Consider the following 17,519-nt stretch of genomic DNA (forward strand, 5'->3'; position numbering starts at 1 on the left):
CATCAAGAGGTTTTCGCAGAAGGGACAAGTCATTGGGGAATTCCTCAAATAGACATGATGGCGTCTCGCCTCAACAAGAAACTTCAGAGTTGGTCGCTCGTTCTTTTTCTTCGCATCGCAGCGATTTTCCGCAAACTGCGCATGCGCAATGTTCGCACCGCAAGTAAATTTGCAAAGAAGTTTGGTATTTTACTCACGGCTTAACGAAGATATTTCTTTGTTCTGGTGATCGGAGTGTGATTGACAGGAAGTGGGTGTTTCTGGGCGGAAACTGGCCGTTTTAAGGGTGTGTGCGAAAAAACGCTGCCGTTTCTGGGAAAAACGCGGGAGTGGCTGGAGAAACGGGGGAGTGTCTGGGCGAACGCTGGGTGTGTTTGTGACGTCAAACCAGGAACGACAAGCACTGAACTGATCGCACTGGAGGAGTAAGTCTCGAGCTACTCCGAAACTGCAATGAAAAATCTTTTCGCTATATTGCGATTACTTAGTTCGCACTTCTGCTAAGCTAAGATTCACTCCCAGAGGGCGGCGGCTTAGCGTGTGCACTGCTGCGAAAAGCGGCTAGCGAGCGAACAACTCGGAATGAGGTCCCTTGTTCCAGGTCGAGGGACCCTCAAGCAATAGCGGTGAACGCCCTGGTGACGCCGTGGGTGTTTCAGTCAGTCTATGTGTTCCCTCCACTTCCACTCCTTCCGACGGTGATAAAGATCATAAGAAGAACAAAGGTTCAGGCGATCCTTATTGTTCCGGACTGGCCAAGGAGGGCTTGGTATCCAGATCTTCAGGAATTACTCATAAGAGATCCCTGGCCTCTTCCTCTACGAGAGGACCTGTTACAGCAAGGACTGTGCGTGTATCAAGACTTACCGCGGCTGCGCTTGACAGCATGGCGGTTGAACGCCAAATCCTAGCCCGAAAGGGTATTCCCAGTGAAGTCATTCCCACACTTCTTCAGGCTAGAAAAGAAGTAACGGCGAAGCATTACCACCGTATTTGGAGAAAATGTGTGTCTTGGTGTGAATCCAAGAAGGCTCCTATGGAAGAATTTCAGCTGGGGCGTTTACTCCAATTTTTGCAAGCAGCTGTGGATGCGGGCCTAAAGTTAGGCTCCATTAAAGTACAAATTTCGGCCTTATCTATTTTCTTTCAGAAAGAATTGGCCTCCCTTCCAGAAGTTCAGACCTTCGTGAAGGACATGCTGCATATCCAACCTCCCTTTGTGCCCCCAGTGGCACCATGGGATCTTAATGTGGTGTTGCAGTTCCTGCAGTTTCATTGGTTTGAACCTTTTGCGTAAGGTTGAGTTGAAATTCCTTACTTGGAAAGTAGTCATGCTGTTGGCCTTGGCATCCGCAAGGCGGGTGTCTGAATTTGCGGCTTTGTCTCACAAAAGCCCCTATTTAGTCTTCCATACAGATAGAGCGGAGTTGAGAACCCGTCAGCAATTTCTGCCAAAAGTGGTTTCATCGTTTCACGTAAACCAGCCTATTGTGGTGCCAGTGGCTACTGACGCCTTGGCGGAATCGAAGTATCTCGATGTGGTCAAAGCCAGAACGGCTCAGATTAGGAAAACAGAGGCTCTGTTTGTCCTGTGGGCTCCCAACAAGATTGGGGCTCCTGCTTCCAAGCAGACAATTGCACGCTGGATCTGTAATACGATCCAGCAGGCTCATTCTAAGGCAGGATTGCCGTTACCAAAATCGGTGAAGGCCCATTCTACCAGAAAGGTGGGCTCATCCTGGGCGGCTGCCCGGGGGGGTCTTGGCATTACAGCTTTGCCGAGCTGCTACTTGGTCGGGATCAAACACCTTTGCAAAGTTTTACAAGTTTGATACCCTGGCTGAGGAGGACCTCTTGTTTTGGTCAATCGGTGCTGCAGAGTCATCCGCACTCTCCCACCCGTTCTAGAGCTTTGGTATAAACCCCATGGTTCTTGAAGCATCCCCAGCATCCTCTAGGACGTATGAGAAAATAGGATTTTAATACCTACCGGTAAATCCTTTTCTCTTATCCGTAGATGATGCTGGACGCCCGTCCCTGTGCGGACGCTATCTGCAGTACTTGTTTTCTAGTTATTGCTTGTGTTACACAAAGGTTGTGTTTCAGTTATGGTCAGCCTGTTGCTGATTTTGTTCATGCCGTTGACTGGACTTTTTGCTAATGCCATGTTGTACGGCGTGCTAGAGGTGTGAGCTGGTATGTATCTCACCTTAGTTTAACAATAAATCCTTTTCTCGAAATGTCCGTCTCCCTGGGCACAGTTCCTATAACTGGAGTCTGGAGGAGGGGCATAGAGGGAGGAGCCAGTTCACACCCATTTAAAGTCTTAAAGTGCCCATGTCTCCTGCGGATCCCGTCTATACCCCATGGTTCTTGAAGCATCCCCAGCATCCTCTACGGACTAAGAGAAAAGGATTTACCGGTAGGTATTAAAATCCTATTTTTAAATGACATTTTTGTCCATGATGGTCTCCGGTTTCCATTGTAACTGTTTCGTCTTCTAGCAGGAACCTTTCTTCCTGTATACAGGCTCTGATTCAGCTGCAGTCGCTGATGTGTAGAAATCGCTATTCGGCGGTTTCCGCACTTCACATGCACACCGCTGCACGCATGTGCGAGGACTTAAATTGCAATTGCAATTTAAGTGTCAGCAGGGGAGGGGGGGTTAGTGGTAATGGGGTGGGGTTGCAATGTTTTGTGGCCATCGATGCGGCGCTGGTGGTCCGCGGTCCGGACACTGGTGGCATATATGGACCATTTGCGGGGCGAGCTGCAGCAGCTGTGCGCCAACACATGGTGGCCCGGCGACTGCCTTTCGCAGCTAGGCAAAAGGCATTGGGAGCACCCTAAAGGTGAGACCGCTTTGTGGTTTAGCAAAGTGCTCACATTTTAACGGGGGGAAGGACCCTGCATGAGGTGCAGCCATGCTCTGTGCTGGGCGACCCCCCCCCCCCAAAAAAAAAAAAAACTACAACTCACGCTGAATTAGGCCCCCAGTGCGGGTCCTGCATGGGCCTGTAATAAATTAGAATACGTTAAGAGGGTGTGATATTTGACCATTATTAACGTGATCCCAGCTAAATTTAATTTGCCTCTGTAACAATCCAATTCACTGTTCCCAGTTCTGTAAACCGGTGACTCGGGAGTTACGCATGTGGCAGAATAAAGGGCCACTACATATTTGTGTCTTTGGAAAGCTAATGTGATTGACCCACTTCTAGCCATATGCACCAGCTGTTGCCACACAAACCCCGTTTAATTTGCTCAGTGTAAGGAATAAGATGATTAGGTGTAGAGATTAGAGCAGCGATACACTGAAAGCACAAACATTTGTAATTGGAGTGTTGACATCGTCTATTTCTGCGACACCAGTTGTAGATAAACACATTGAGGTTGCAGCAGATGAAACGGTAAAATAAAGGGGGCTTTAGGTGGAGTGACTCCTAAATTGGGCATCTGTAGGATAATTTCATTGGCCAATTTGGCTGAGAGCTTTGCTGCCCGTCACGGATTTTTCAGAACAATTAAAATCCCAAAGTCATCACAGACGCAACAGATGTTCAGCACTCGGACTTATCGTGCAAGACGGGGCCACTCATTGCACCTGCTGCTGAACTACTGCTAGAAAAAGACGTTAAAACGAGAAAGAGAAGCAGGTTTGTCTGTGTTAAACGAGCTGTCATTCGTGTGGGTAACGGATAAATATAATCATTACTATTGATGTTTGAATGTGAAGAGCGCAAACGTAAAAAATAAATAAAAAAAGGCACATGGGTGAGAAAACCATCAGCGGCGTAGGGGTTAAATTTATTGACGCTTTAAATCTCCCAGGCATGGCGCCCCCGCAGCTCACTAGCTATTTATTAAAGCCCGATGTTCTATGTCTGTGCATGCGTCCAAGACGCAATGTGTATACCAGATGCAGATCAGAATTGAATTAAGATCCATGCAATTCCGATAGGCATGCGGGGGACTCGCCAGTGTCAGGAACTGCGCCGAAAATCCGTCCGACCCTGCGGTTGCTCGGAGTCCAACGGTGGGGCCGCGGTGTCCAATCAGCGGTGGTACCTTGTGCGCACAGCAGCGGATTAGAGCAGCAGACAGCCCATCGGCTGCAGTATCAACATAAATTTGTAGTAGCAGCTGCAACAAAAGTTGCAACTGCTGGGTGCGTTATAGAAGATCTGCAGTAGTTAGATGGTGATGAGGTCGACACCCATACGGTCGACGGTTCCGGTATGAATGGTCGACCATGTTATGGTCGACAGTCATTAGGTCGACCACTATTGGTCGACATTGACATGGTCGACATGGACACATGGTCGAGACGTGAAAATGGTCGACACATGAAAGGTCGACACATGAAAAGGTCGACATGAGTTTTTTAACTTTTTTGGGTGTCGTTTTTTGCGTAAAGTGACTGGGAACCCCAATTAGTGCACCGCGTCCCCTCGCATTGCTCGCTTCGCTCGCCATGCTTCGGGCATGGTGCCTTCGCTCCGCTACCGCTTCGCTCGGCACACTTTACCGTTCCAATCGTAGTCCATGTGGATCGTAAAGTATGGAAAAGTTCCCCAAAAGAAAAAAAAGTTAAAAAACTCACGTCGACCTTTTCATGTGTCGACCATTTTCATGCGTCGACCATGTGTCAATGTCGACCAATAGTGGTCGACCTAATGACTGTCGACCATAACATGGTCGACCATGTGAACGGATACCATGGTCGACGGGGTCAGACGGTATATTGCAGAAAAAGTCGACATGGAACTGGTCGACACACAAATAAATCGCCACAAGTTAAAATTTTTGTTTCGGGTGTTATTTCCTCTGTTTCATCATGTGACCACAATTATTGCACATGGGTACAGTTGCGGGCTCGCTTTGCCCGCCGTGTTTCAGGCAAGGTGGCTTCCTGCGCTCGGCAGGGGTTACTATTCCCGATCGCAATCCACGTGGATGGTAAGCCAAGTAAAAGTTGGAAAGTATGTAAAAACTCCCAAATAACTTGTGTCGAGCGTTGTCATGACGACCTTTTGAATCTGTCAACCTTCATACTACTCTCCGGAATATAGCGGCGCTACAGAGCAAAACGTCTATTCACCGTGAACTGTGGGCTTATAGAAAAGTACAAGAAAGGGATTTTTTTCTGTTTAATGTACAATTGTATTGCAGTTCCCAGGTTTCTGCTCACTTCTATATCTTTCTGAATTGTGTGTTTATCAGCGGCTGTTTCCTCCGTTCTTTACTTGTGAAAACCATTGTGATCGTATCCTTGACTCAGTCACAAATGGTTCATGGTAACACTTTATAATATTGCCGCCCACGCATGACGGAGATTCGCGTTACACAGAGCCGGGGCGCAATAAGCCCTGTCTGAGTTCTGGCTGCTTCTACAGATCAGTAAATAAGGACCTAGACTGCAGCGGAAACTTCTGTGTAACCCTAATAAATAAATGATGTAATAAGTGTATGCAATGTATAAAATAAAATAGGCGTACATTATCTCACAGTATTTCAGATGATTAGTAATGGAAGTTTGCAGAGAGCGACATACAGCGCTGTATATTACAGCAGACGCTATACACCTGCAGGGCGGAGCCTTATAACGCTACAGATAAGAATAGAATACGGCAGTGGTTCTAAAACGGGACATGTTTTCCAGGTGACTCAGTGGGAGCACAGGAGCAGTCATTACTCACTGACACGTTAAAAGATCCATAGGTTGGGCTAATTATTTAACATGTGGTTCTGTGAGGAGACCTGGAAAAGATGCGCTGTTTGGTGTCCTGGGGCCGAGTTTGAGAACCACTGGAATACGTCTTACCATGCACAGCTAAGGTGAAATGAAAACCTGTCATTAAAGTGGATTATATGGCATTGAATGTGTTTGAGTCAGGCTGGATTAAGGAAAATGTAGTGGTTTTATTATGTGGGTCATTAAATTCTGGTTAATATGATTTCAATGGTGTACTTAAATATACGGTATGCAGTCATTATTTCAACATATACAATGTCGATAGCTATAGTGTTAAAATGTCGACATTCTGCAATTAAGCTACAGGAGGGGAGGGTTAGGCACTAGGGGAGAATTAGGAATAGGCTACAGGAGGGGAGGGTTAGGCACTAGGAGAGAATTAGGATTAGGTTACAGGAGAGGAGGGTTAGGCCCTAGCGGAGAATTAGGAATAGGCTACAGGAGGGGAGGGTTAGGCACTAGGAGAGAATTAGGATTAGGTTACAGGAGAGGAGGGTTAGGCCCTAGCGGAGAATTAGGAATAGGCTACAGGAGGGGAGGGTTAGGATTAGGCTACAGGAGAGGAGGGTTAGGTACTAGGGGAGAATTAGGAATAAGCTACAGGAGGGGAGGGTTAGGCACTAGGAGAGAATTAGGATTAGGCTACAGGAGGGGAGGGTTAGGTACTAGGGAAGAATTAGGATTAGGCTACAGGAGGGGAGGGGTAGGTACTAAAGGAGAATTAGGAATAAGGTACAGGAGGGGAGGGTTAGGTACTAGGGGAGAATTAGGAATAGGCTACAGGAGGGGAGGGTTAGGCCCTAGCGGAGAATTAGGAATAAGCCACAGGAGGGGAGGGTTAGGCACTAGGGGAGAATTAGGATTCGGCTACAGGAGGGGAGGGTTAGGCCCTAGCCGAGAATTAGGATTAGGGTACAGGAGAGGAGGGTTAGGCCCTAGCGGAGAATTAGGAATAGGCTACAGGAGGGGAGGGTTAGGCCCTAGCCGAGAATTAGGATTAGGTTACAGGAGAGGAGGGTTAGGCCCTAGCGGAGAATTAGGAATAGGCTACAGGAGGGGAGGGTTAGGATTAGGCTACAGGAGGGAAGGGTTAGGCACTAGAGGAGAATTAGGAATAAGCTACAGGAGGGGAGGGTTAGGTACTAGGGAAGAATTAGGAATAGGCTACAGGAGGGGAGGGTTAGGTACTAGTGGAGAATTAGGAATAAGCTACAGGAGGGGAGGGTTAGGTACTAGGGAAGAATTAGGAATAGGCTACAGGAGGGGATGGTTAGGCACTAGGGAAGAATTAGGAATAGGCTACAGGAGGGGAGGGTTGGGCACTAGAGGAGAATTAGGAATAGGCTACAGGAGGGGAGGGTTAGGCACTAGGGGAGAATTAGGATTAGGGTACAGGAGGGGAGGGTTAGGTACTAGGGGAGAATTAGGATTAGGTTACAGGAGGGGAGGGTTAGGCACTAGGGGAGAATTAGGATTAGGCTACAGGAGGGGAGGGTTAGGTACTAGGGGAGAATTAGGAATAGGCTACAGGAGGGGAGGGTTAGGCCCTAGGGGAGAATTAGGATTAGGCTACAGGAGGGGAGGGTTAGGTACTAGGGGAGGATTAGGGTACAGGAGAGGAGGGTTAGGCCCTAGGGGAGAATTAGGATTAGGCTACAGGAGGGGGAGGGTTAGGCCCTAGGGGAGAATTAGGATTAGGCTACAGGAGGGGAGGGTTAGGCACTAGGGGAGAATTAGGATTAGGGTACAGGAGGGGAGGGTTAGGTACTAGGGGAGAATTAGGATTAGGGTACAGGAGGGGAGGGTTAGGTACTAGGGGAGAATTAGGGTTAGGCTACAGGAGGGGAGGGTTAGGTACTAGGGGAGAATTAGGGTTAGGCTACAGGAGGGGGAGGGTTAGGATTAGGCTACAGGAGGGGAGGGTTAGGCCCTAGGGGAGATTAGGATTAGGCTACAGGAGGGGAGGGTTTGGCCCTAGGGGAGAATTAGGAATAGGCTACAGGAGGGGAGGGTTAGGATTAGGCTACAGGAGGGGAGGGTTAGGCCCTAGGGGAGATTAGGATTAGGCTACAGGAGGGGAGGGTTAGGCCCTAGGGGAGAATTAGGAATAGGCTACAGGAGGGGGAGGGTTAGGTACTAGTGGAGAATTAGGATTAGGCTACAGGAGGGGAGGGTTAGGCACTAGGGGAGAATTAGGATTAGGCTACAGGAGGGGAGGGTTAGGCACTAGGGGATAATTAGGAATAGGCTACAGGAGGGGAGGGTTAGGTACTAGTGGAGAATTAGGATTAGGCTACAGGAGGGGAGGGTTAGGCACTAGGGGAGAATTAGGATTAGGCTACAGGAGGGGAGGGTTAGGTACTAGGGGAGAATTAGGATTCGGCTACAGGAGGGGAGGGTTAGGCACTAGGGGAGAATTAGGATTAGGCTACAGGAGGGGAGGGTTAGGTACTAGGGGAGAATTAGGATTAGGCTACAGGAGGGGAGGGTTAGGTACTAGGGGAGAATTAGGATTAGGGTACAGGAGGGGAGGGTTAGGCACTAGGGGAGAATTCGGCACTAGGGGAGAATTAGGATTAGGCTACAGGAGGGGAGGGTTATGCACTAGGGGAGAATTAGGATTAGGCTACAGGAGGGGAGGGTTAGGTACTAGGGGAGAATTAGGCTACAGGAGGGGAGGGTTAGGTACTAGGGGAGAATTAGGCTACAGGAGGGGAGGGTTAGGTACTAGGGGAGAATTAGGAATAGGCTACAGGAGAGGAGGGTTAGGTACTAGAGAAGAATTAGGATTAGGCTACAGGAGGGGAGGGTTAGGATTAGGCTACAGGAGGGGAGGGTTAGGTACTAGGGAAGATTTAGGATTAGGCTACAGAAGGGGAGGGTTAGGCAATAGGGGAGAATTAGGATTAGGTTACAGAAGGGGAGAGTTAGGATTAGGCTACAGGAGGGGAGGGTTAGGTACTAGGGAAGATTTAGGATTAGGCTACAGAAGGGGAGGGTTAGGCAATAGGGGAGAATTAGGATTAGGTTACAGGAGGGGAGGGTTAAGAATAGGCTACAGGAGGGGAGGGTTAGGTACTAGGGGATAATTAGGATTAGGCTACAGGAGGGGAGGGTTAGGTACTAGGGGAGAATTAGGATTAGGCTACAGGAGGGGAGGGTTAGGCACTAGGGGAAAATTAGGATTAGGCTACAGGAGGGGAGGGTTAGGTACTAGGGGAGAATTAGGATTAGGCTACAGGAGGGGAGGGTTAGGTACTAGGGGAGAATTAGGCTACAGGAGGGGAGGGTTAGGCACTAGGGGATAATTAGGAATAGGCTACAGGAGGGGAGGGTTAGGCACTAGGGGAGAATTAGGAATAGGCTACAGGAGGGGAGGGTTAGGCACTAGGGGAGAATTAGGAATAGGCTACAGGAGGGGAGGGTTAGGCACTAGGGGAGAATTAGGATTAGGCTACAGGAGGGGAGGGTTAGGCACTAGGGGAGAATTAGGATTAGGCTACAGGAGGGGAGGGTTAGGTACTAGGGGAGAATTAGGATTAGGTTACAGGAGAGGAGGGTTAGGTACTAGGGGAGAATTAGGATTAGGCTACAGGAGGGGAGGGTTAGGCACTAGGAGAATTAGGATTAGGCTACAGGAGGGGAGGGTTAGGCACTAGGAGAATTAGGATTAGGCTACAGGAGAGGAGGGTTAGGTACTAGGGGAGAATTAGGATTAGGCTACAGGAGGGGATGGTTAGGCACTAGGGGAGAATTAGGATTAGGCTACAGGAGGGGAGGGTTAGGTACTAGGGGAGAATTTGGATTAGGCTACAGGAGGGGAGGGTTAGGCACTAGGGGAGAATTAGGATTAGGCTACAGGAGGGGAGGGTTAGGTACTAGGGGAGAATTAGGGTACAGGATGGGAGGGTTAGGCACTAGGGGAGAATTAGGAATAGTCTACAGGAGGGGAGGGTTAGGCACTAGGGGAGAATTAGGAATAGGCTACAGGAGGGGAGGGTTAGGCACTAGGGGAGAATTAGGAATAGGCTACAGGAGGGGAGGGCTATGCACTAGGGAAGAATTAGGAATAGGCTACAGGAGGGGAGGGTTATGCACTAGGGGAGAATTAGGATTAGGCTACATGAGGGGAGAGTTGGGCACTAGGGGAGAATTAGGAATAGTCTACAGGAGGGGAGGGTTAGGAATAGGCTACAGGAGGGGAGGGTTAGGCACTAGGGGAGAATTAGGAATAGGCTACAGGAGGGGAGGGTTATGCACTAGGGAAGAATTAGGAATAGGCTACAGGAGGGGAGGGTTATGCACTAGGGGAGAATTAGGATTAGGCTACATGAGGGGAAAGTTGGGCACTAGGGGAGAATTAGGAATAGGCTACAGGAGGGGAGGGTTATGCACTAGGGAAGAATTAGGAATAGGCTACAGGAGGGGAGGGTTATGCACTAGGGGAGAATTAGGATTAGGCTACAGGAGGGGAGGGCTAGGAAAAGGCTACAGAAGGGGAGGGTTAGGCACTAGGGTTGAATTAGGAATAGACTACAGGAGGGGGAGGGTTAGGCACTAGGGAAGAATTAGGATTAGGGTACAGGAGGGGAGGGTTAGGCTACAGGAGGGGAGGTTTAGGCACTAGGGCAGAATTAGGATTAGGCTACTTGAGGGGAGGGTTGGGCACTAGGAAAGAATTAGGATTAGGGTACAGGAGGGGAGGGTTGGGCACTAGGGAAGAATTAGGATTAGGGTACAGGAGGGGAGGGTTGGGCACTAGGGAAGAATTAGGATTAGGGTACAGGAGGGGAGGGTTGGGCACTAGGGAAGAATTAGGATTAGGGTACAGGAGGGGAGGGTTAGGCACTAGGGGAGAATTAGAATTAGGGTACAGGAGGGGACGGTTAGGTACTAGGGCAGAATTAGGATTAGGCTACAGGAGGGGACGGTTAGGAACTAGGGCGAATTAGGATTAGGCTACAGGAGGGGAGGGTTAGGCACTAGGGGGAAATTAGGATTAGGCTACAAGAGATGAGGGTTAAGCACTAGGGAAGAATTAGGAATAGGCTACAGGAGGGGAGGGTTGGGCACTAGGGAAGAATTAGGATTAGGCTACAGGAGGGGAGGGTTAGGCACTAGGGGGAAATTAGGATTAGGCTACAAGAGAGGAGGGTTAAGCACTAGGGAAGAATTAGGAATAGGCTACAGGAGGGGAGGGTTGGGCACTAGGGAAGAATTAGGAATAGGCTACATTGGATGTAATCTATGTGGGAGGGCGTTTCTCGCCCAATCAGCTGTGGGCTGAGTGTGATAGACCTGCTGCTAACCCAATGAGAGTTCCTAGTCACGCCCAGTGTTAGGAAATGAGTCACAGATTTGGGCTAATATATAGGAGATATGTGTATACATGTATACACACACACACACACACACACACACACGATATGTGTATACATGTATACACACACACACACACACACACACACACACACACACACGGTAAATAGAGAAAAATAGAGAGGCTGGTATTTATTTTATGTCTGATACAGAACCATACTCACGTTATATAAAATATAACATGAGTATAGTGTTGCGGGCAATCCATTCTCTAAACCCTGTGTCTTGGCTGTGCGGAGGGTTGGACTAGAGCCTAGGGGGGATTAGAGATCGGGTCAGTGTTCTCACCGGAAGATAACACCATTGGATCTGACAATCACTTGAATGCCAGTACCCGCAAGACTCCGCTGCAGCCACCAGGTGCAGGTAAAGCGCCGCCGGGACTCCAGGGATGAAAAAGTCGACATTCTGCCATGCCAACATTTCATCAGTATCGACTTGCTAAGCATGTAGACATTATGAGTGACAACACATCACACCACACCCTACTATACTGTCCTTTGTCCTTTGTTTCTTACTTTGGACATAAATACAGTTCCATAGAATCCATGCAGTAAATGTGCAGATAGTTTCCAGTATGGGGCTGAGGTCTGACTATGGGTATTTTGTGGGACCTTATGGGAAATGACTGTAAAATGAACGTTCCTGGAAGATGATTTGAAGCTGTTCATCCATTATGCAGAGTGTTTACGTTGGTTTGGGTATCCGCACTTCTCTGGAAGGTCTGTGTGAGCTTTTAGCAATGAGTAAGGAATGTACAGTAGATGAACTCGCTGATATATCCGCCTTTCACATCAACGCTGCGGGAATAGCGCTTTTAGCATTTTTACTGTACAATAACAGATATTTAAGATTTAACACGTTTAGGTTTAGTGTTATTTGCTTTCACTTGTTTCTTTACTATATGATTATTAATCGTTGGTTGTATACTGCCACCATGTTTCGCAGCGTGCTACAGAGAATGTTTTACCCCCTGCCTCATTGCTTTTTACGGGCTTGATATGTATTGTCGAAAAAATGACCGTAGTAATTATTATTAACATTATTACCATTTACTTGTATAGCACCAGCATTTCGAGTACTGCAAGTTAGTTTTTGTGCTGTTAGAGGAAACTGTTACTTCCTGAAAAACAAAAAAAGTTCAAATTGCCGTAATAAGTGCAAAGGTCGGACGCCGTCACAAGTGACTTTTTGGAAACCCCCAGCTCAGACACCATCGGGGCAGACACCACTTTGGGCTTGTAGGCAGCTGGCCTCTTGGACAGAGGACCAGGTGGAGGCTTATCGCATGCTGTAGGGGTCATTTAAGGACTACATCATTCCCAGGCATCTGCTCTTGATCCTAACCAAAATGCAGAGAAGCCATGATTAACTTGCTGCTGATTAGCATGATTGAGATTTAAGAAATGTACAGTAAGACGCCTGTCTTGGGGAACATATTCACTATGCCAGAGGTTCTCAAACACGGTCCTCAAGGCACCCCAACAGTCCAGGTTTTAAGTTTATCCATGCTTGGCCACAGGTGACTTAATTAGCACCTAAGTCAGTTTGCTTTAATCATGTATGCTAAGCCATGGATATACCTAAAACCTGGACTGTTGGGGTGCCTTGAGGACTGCGTTTGAGATCCTCTGCACTATGCTTTCCTGTCTATACGTGTGTTATAGGGAGCACATAAATATGTGGTTATTTGGCGTAACCTTGCAATCAGCTGCTACTGTCGCATCATTTCCAGGAAAATAGAGATTCTACATCCCCCAAGCAAAGGTGGGCACTGAGTGGGGGTTGCCCCACCATGGCAAGGGTCTCTGGCATGAGTGACAGTTTGATACCAGCGATTTACTGTAAGAATGTTACTGTGTGTAGTTCCTTACCGTTCATCCGGCACAGAGACTATATTCATACATTATGGTTAACAAACAGAATGGGAAAAGGAATCAGATTTTCATTGATCGGACCATTAGTGGTTGATGGTCAGCTCTAGAAGCTGGTGTTCCTGGTGCTGAAGAGGAACTACAGTATAATAGCTGTCATTTATCTTCTCAGATTTCTTTGTTTGTTCCTATGAATGGAGCCGTGCTAATCCGTAATGTATTTTCTTTTAGGGTGTTGGTCTGTCAGTCCATGGCCATTTTAGAGTGGCCTCTGAGAAGACCCTGTTTGCCATGCCAGAAACTGCAATAGGTAAGACTATGGGTTTTCATTTTCCCTAGCAGCGAATCTGTTATTTGACAGCTGTGAAAGTCTAACGTTCAGATCCGGGCTACGTGTTACTATACACTAAGGGGGTCATTCCGAGTTGGTTTGTTCGCTGTGCAGCGATCAGGCTGAAAAACGGCAGTTCTGCGCATGCGTATGCGGCGCAATGCGCACGTGCGACGTACTATCACAACGAACGATGTAGTTTCACACGGGGTCTTGCGATGCATTTCAGTCGCACTGCTGGCCGCAGAGTGATTGACATGAAGTGGGCGTTTCTGGGTGTCAACTGACCGTTTTCAGGGAGTGTTCGGAAAAACGCAAGCGTGCCAGGGAAAACGCAGGCGTGGCTGGGCGAACGCAGGGCGTGTTTGTGACGTCAAAACAGGAACTGAACAGTCTGAAGTGATCGCAAGCGCTGAGTAGGTTTTGAACTACTCTAAAACTGCACAAAAAAACTTTGTAGCCGCTCTGCGAAACATTCGTTCGCATTTCTGCTAAGCTAAAATACACTCCCAGTGGGAGGCGGCATAGCGTTTTCACGGCTGCAAAAAACTGCTAGTGAGCGAACAACTCGGAATGACCACCTAAGTGTAATGTCGCTGTAGCTGTGTCTTTCTGTTACTCTTATTATGTATCCCTAAGAAATAAACCTGATTGGTAAATATCGACATAATATTCTGAACCCGGTAGGAGTGTGAGATGGAGAAAGGAGGGGAGGGGGGCGCGGTGAAAGTCATGGGCAGAATACATCAGGTGCAGAGCATAACATCCAGACAATGGATGACTCTACAGAACAGATCCGTCATTGCCTGGATGTTTCTCTATGTACCTGAGGAGTGGGACTTTGTCCTCTGGCTCTGTGTAGTGATATTAGGATTAGCAGGTTTGAGGAAGCTGGCTGTGTAGTGCATTACAGGTTTATGTAATTTGTTTTCCATGTGCCACACAAATACTATGGTACTAGATTTATGAACCTTCAATAAATGGTTCTTCAATTTGGTAGAACCTGCGCCTAAAGACACTTTTGCATTTGCATGTGACTTTTACAACCATCTAGTAATGAGTATTATTAAACGTTCTATGAAATCTATTGTGGCTGGAATAGAAACTCCTAGGTTTGATCTAAATAATAGCATATCATCCGCGAATAACGCGATTTTGGCCTCCACACCACCAACCTTGATTCCAGAAAATACAGGGGACGTTCTTAGGGCTATCGCCAGGGGTTCCAAGGCAACTGCAAAAAGCAGTGAGCACAGAGGACATCCCTGGCGAGTGCACCTCTGAATATGAAAAGAGGGGGACAAATAGCCGTTGCCTAAGATTTGAGTGACCGGAGTTAAATAAAGATTAGTCCGTAATTGAACAAAACCTTCCGGGACTCCAGATTTAGTAATGTGTTAAATAGATGGTTCCACGCTATAAGGTCGAGGGCCTTCTCAGCATCCAGTGACAATATTGCTGTATCAGCAGAGCTACCAGAGTCTTTTACATGCTGCATAATAGAGAGGACTTTCCAAATATTGACTACTGATTGTCGGCCATAAATGAAACCCGATTGATCAGGATGTATAATATGGGGCAAAAGCAGCTTCAATCTGTTGGATATAATTTTAGTAAATATTTTGTAATCTGAATTCAATAAGGAAATAGGACGGTAGGAGGTAAGTAAGGTAGCGTCACGACCCGTCTTGGGTACAACCTTTATGTGCGCAGAATTGAAATTGTGGGAGAGCATGACCTGTGAGGATAGAATCAGGGATGGATCTAGACTTTGCGGCGCCCCGGGTGAAAAAATAGGGTCGTGGCTTCACGGGGAAGGGGCATGGTCAGTTATGCCCCCTGTAGAGTTGTGCCCCCAGTAGAGTTGTGCCCCCTAGTTGCGCCGTGCCCTGAGTACTGTGCCCCCTAGTTGCACGTGCCCCCAGTAGAGCTGTGCCCCCTAGTTGCACCGTGCCCCCAATACTGTGCCCCCTAGTTGCGCTGTGCCCCCTGTAGAGTTGTGCCCCTAGTTGCGCCCCCTAGTTGCGCTGTGCCCCCAGTACTGTGCCCCCTGTAGAGTTGTGCCCCCTAGTTGCACCATGCCCCCAATACTGTGGCCCCTAGTTGCGCTGTGCTCCCTGTAGAGTTGTGTCCCCTGTAGAGTTGTGCCCCTAGTGGCGCTGTGCCCCCAGTACTGTGCCCCCTGTAGAGTGCGCCCCCTAGTTGCGCCGCTTAAAAAATATTTAAAAAAAATGAATACTTACAATCCCCCGCTCCTGCTCCCCGACCGCTGCTGCCCTCCGCCTCCGGACGCCGGCGCCACTCCTCTTATCTATGGGAAAGACGTCATGACATCTCTCCCATAGCACCGCATAGACATTAGAGGCCAATTATAACCCCTAGTCTCTATGTGCCGCTCCCACAATGCAGTGCATTGCGCGATGACTTCATCGCGCACAGCACTGCATCTACCGAGCACCGGGGGGCACCAGTAGCGGATCTTGCCACAGCAGCGGCGCCCTCCGTGAAGACGGCGCCCCGGGCAAAAATCCAGCGTGCCCGTAGCAAGATCCGCTACTGGATAGAATTAAACACGGCGGTTAGAGGATCACTGATAGTGGGGGATAGAATTCTGTAAAATTCATTGGAAAAGCCATCCGTGCCTGGGGCCTTGTTGGACTTAAGTTTGGAAATGACAGGGCTTGTTTCCTCAGTGGTGATAGGGGACAGCAAGTACGCAGCTGGATTCTCTGATAGTTGTGGCAAACAATGTTTAGCCCAGAAATCCGCCTCCTTCTCCACATCAACGACCGGCTCGGAGTACAACTGGGAGTAAAAGGACCTAAAAGTATCAGTAATACATTTTATTAGATCTAGACATGTCGCCATCGGTGGTACGTATCGCTTTAATGGCGATAGGAGGCCAGCGTCCACGTAATAAATTGGAGAGAAGTTTACTGGATTTTTTGCCATGTTTATGAAACATAGCTTCCTTATAATAGGTGTATTTCGCTTCCATGGTGGACATTACATTATCAAATAGACTTTTCTGGTGGTAATAAGCCGCCTTGGAAACACGAGTGGGTCTGCATTTAAATTCCTGAAAAGCCTCTGTAAGATTCTTTTGGCATTCCAGATAGACTGGTCCCATCCGACCATCATTATGCTTGCAATATGAAATAATATGACCCCTGACAACCGGTTTAGCCGCCTGACAAAATAACAATGGTTGAGTGTCAATACAATGGAAGTTATTATTTTTATAATCGGCCCACATGGACTCCAACATATTGCGGAATTTCAGCGAGGAGGATAAATGGGAGTGAAACCTCCGCTGCCTAATAGGGCCCTTGTCTGCAACAACAGAAAGCGTCATCAAACACCGAGCATGGTCATAGAGGTGGACGGGTTCTATCATCCACCATCCCCAGCTCGCGAGCAATATATGGAACCCCAACCTTCGGAGTAGGCGGTCGCCTACCTTTAGGGTTGTTCCTGTCCAAAATATTGGAAGATACCAGATTGAAATCGCCCCCAAGTATAAGAGAGGCGGCGGAGTGACAATACAATACAGATATATTTAAAAAAAATTCTCTTCTACCTGTGTTAGGTGCATAAACATTGCAAAGCACATATTTGACAGAATTAATAGAAGCTTCAACAATAACATAGCGACCCTGAGGGTCGGAGACAGTGGAACCTTAATATCCAAATTCTATTTAGCTAACACCACAACACCCCTAGCCTTAGAAGTGTACGTAGAGGAAGCCAGTACCGACCACCGTAACATATTTAACTTAAAAATCTCCGGAGGTAAAAGGTGGGGGTTCCTGTAAAAAAGCTATGTAAATATTTAATTTATTAAGATAAAGAAGAATTTTCTTCCGTTTAATTGGAGAATTAATACTGCCAACGTTCCAAGTACCCAATTTTAAATTAGCCATAAGCGATCAGCCAAAGAATAATAAAAAACACTTTTAGCCATTCCTTGGCATAAAGACGGAGCATCCATCCACGTCCATGAACAGAATATATGCAGAGAGGGGAGGGTGGGGGGGGGGGGGGCATAGAGACACAACACGAAACATGAGGAAAAGAGACAGAGGAAAGCGAGAGAAAAAAAAGAAAAAGAAGAGAGAGGCAAAAACATATATCGGAAAAACAAAGGGGGCGCCACAGCACCCCATACATACAGTATAGA

At 47.8% G+C, this 17,519-nt stretch overlaps 1 protein-coding gene across 1 annotated transcript in view; it reads left to right on the forward strand.

The window, feature by feature from the left end:
* HIBCH (3-hydroxyisobutyryl-CoA hydrolase) overlaps positions 1 to 17,519 on the forward strand; it is a 180,877-nt gene that overhangs the window by 61,054 nt on the left and 102,304 nt on the right. The window contains exon 7 of the mRNA XM_063932227.1: positions 13,240 to 13,318. Within this exon, the coding sequence (XP_063788297.1) occupies positions 13,240 to 13,318 (79 nt within the window). The remainder of the gene's footprint in view (positions 1 to 13,239; positions 13,319 to 17,519) is intronic.

The sequence above is a fragment of the Pseudophryne corroboree genome, chromosome 7 (genome assembly GCF_028390025.1).
Source record: "Pseudophryne corroboree isolate aPseCor3 chromosome 7, aPseCor3.hap2, whole genome shotgun sequence".
In the NCBI taxonomy this organism is placed as follows: Eukaryota; Metazoa; Chordata; class Amphibia; order Anura; family Myobatrachidae; genus Pseudophryne; species Pseudophryne corroboree.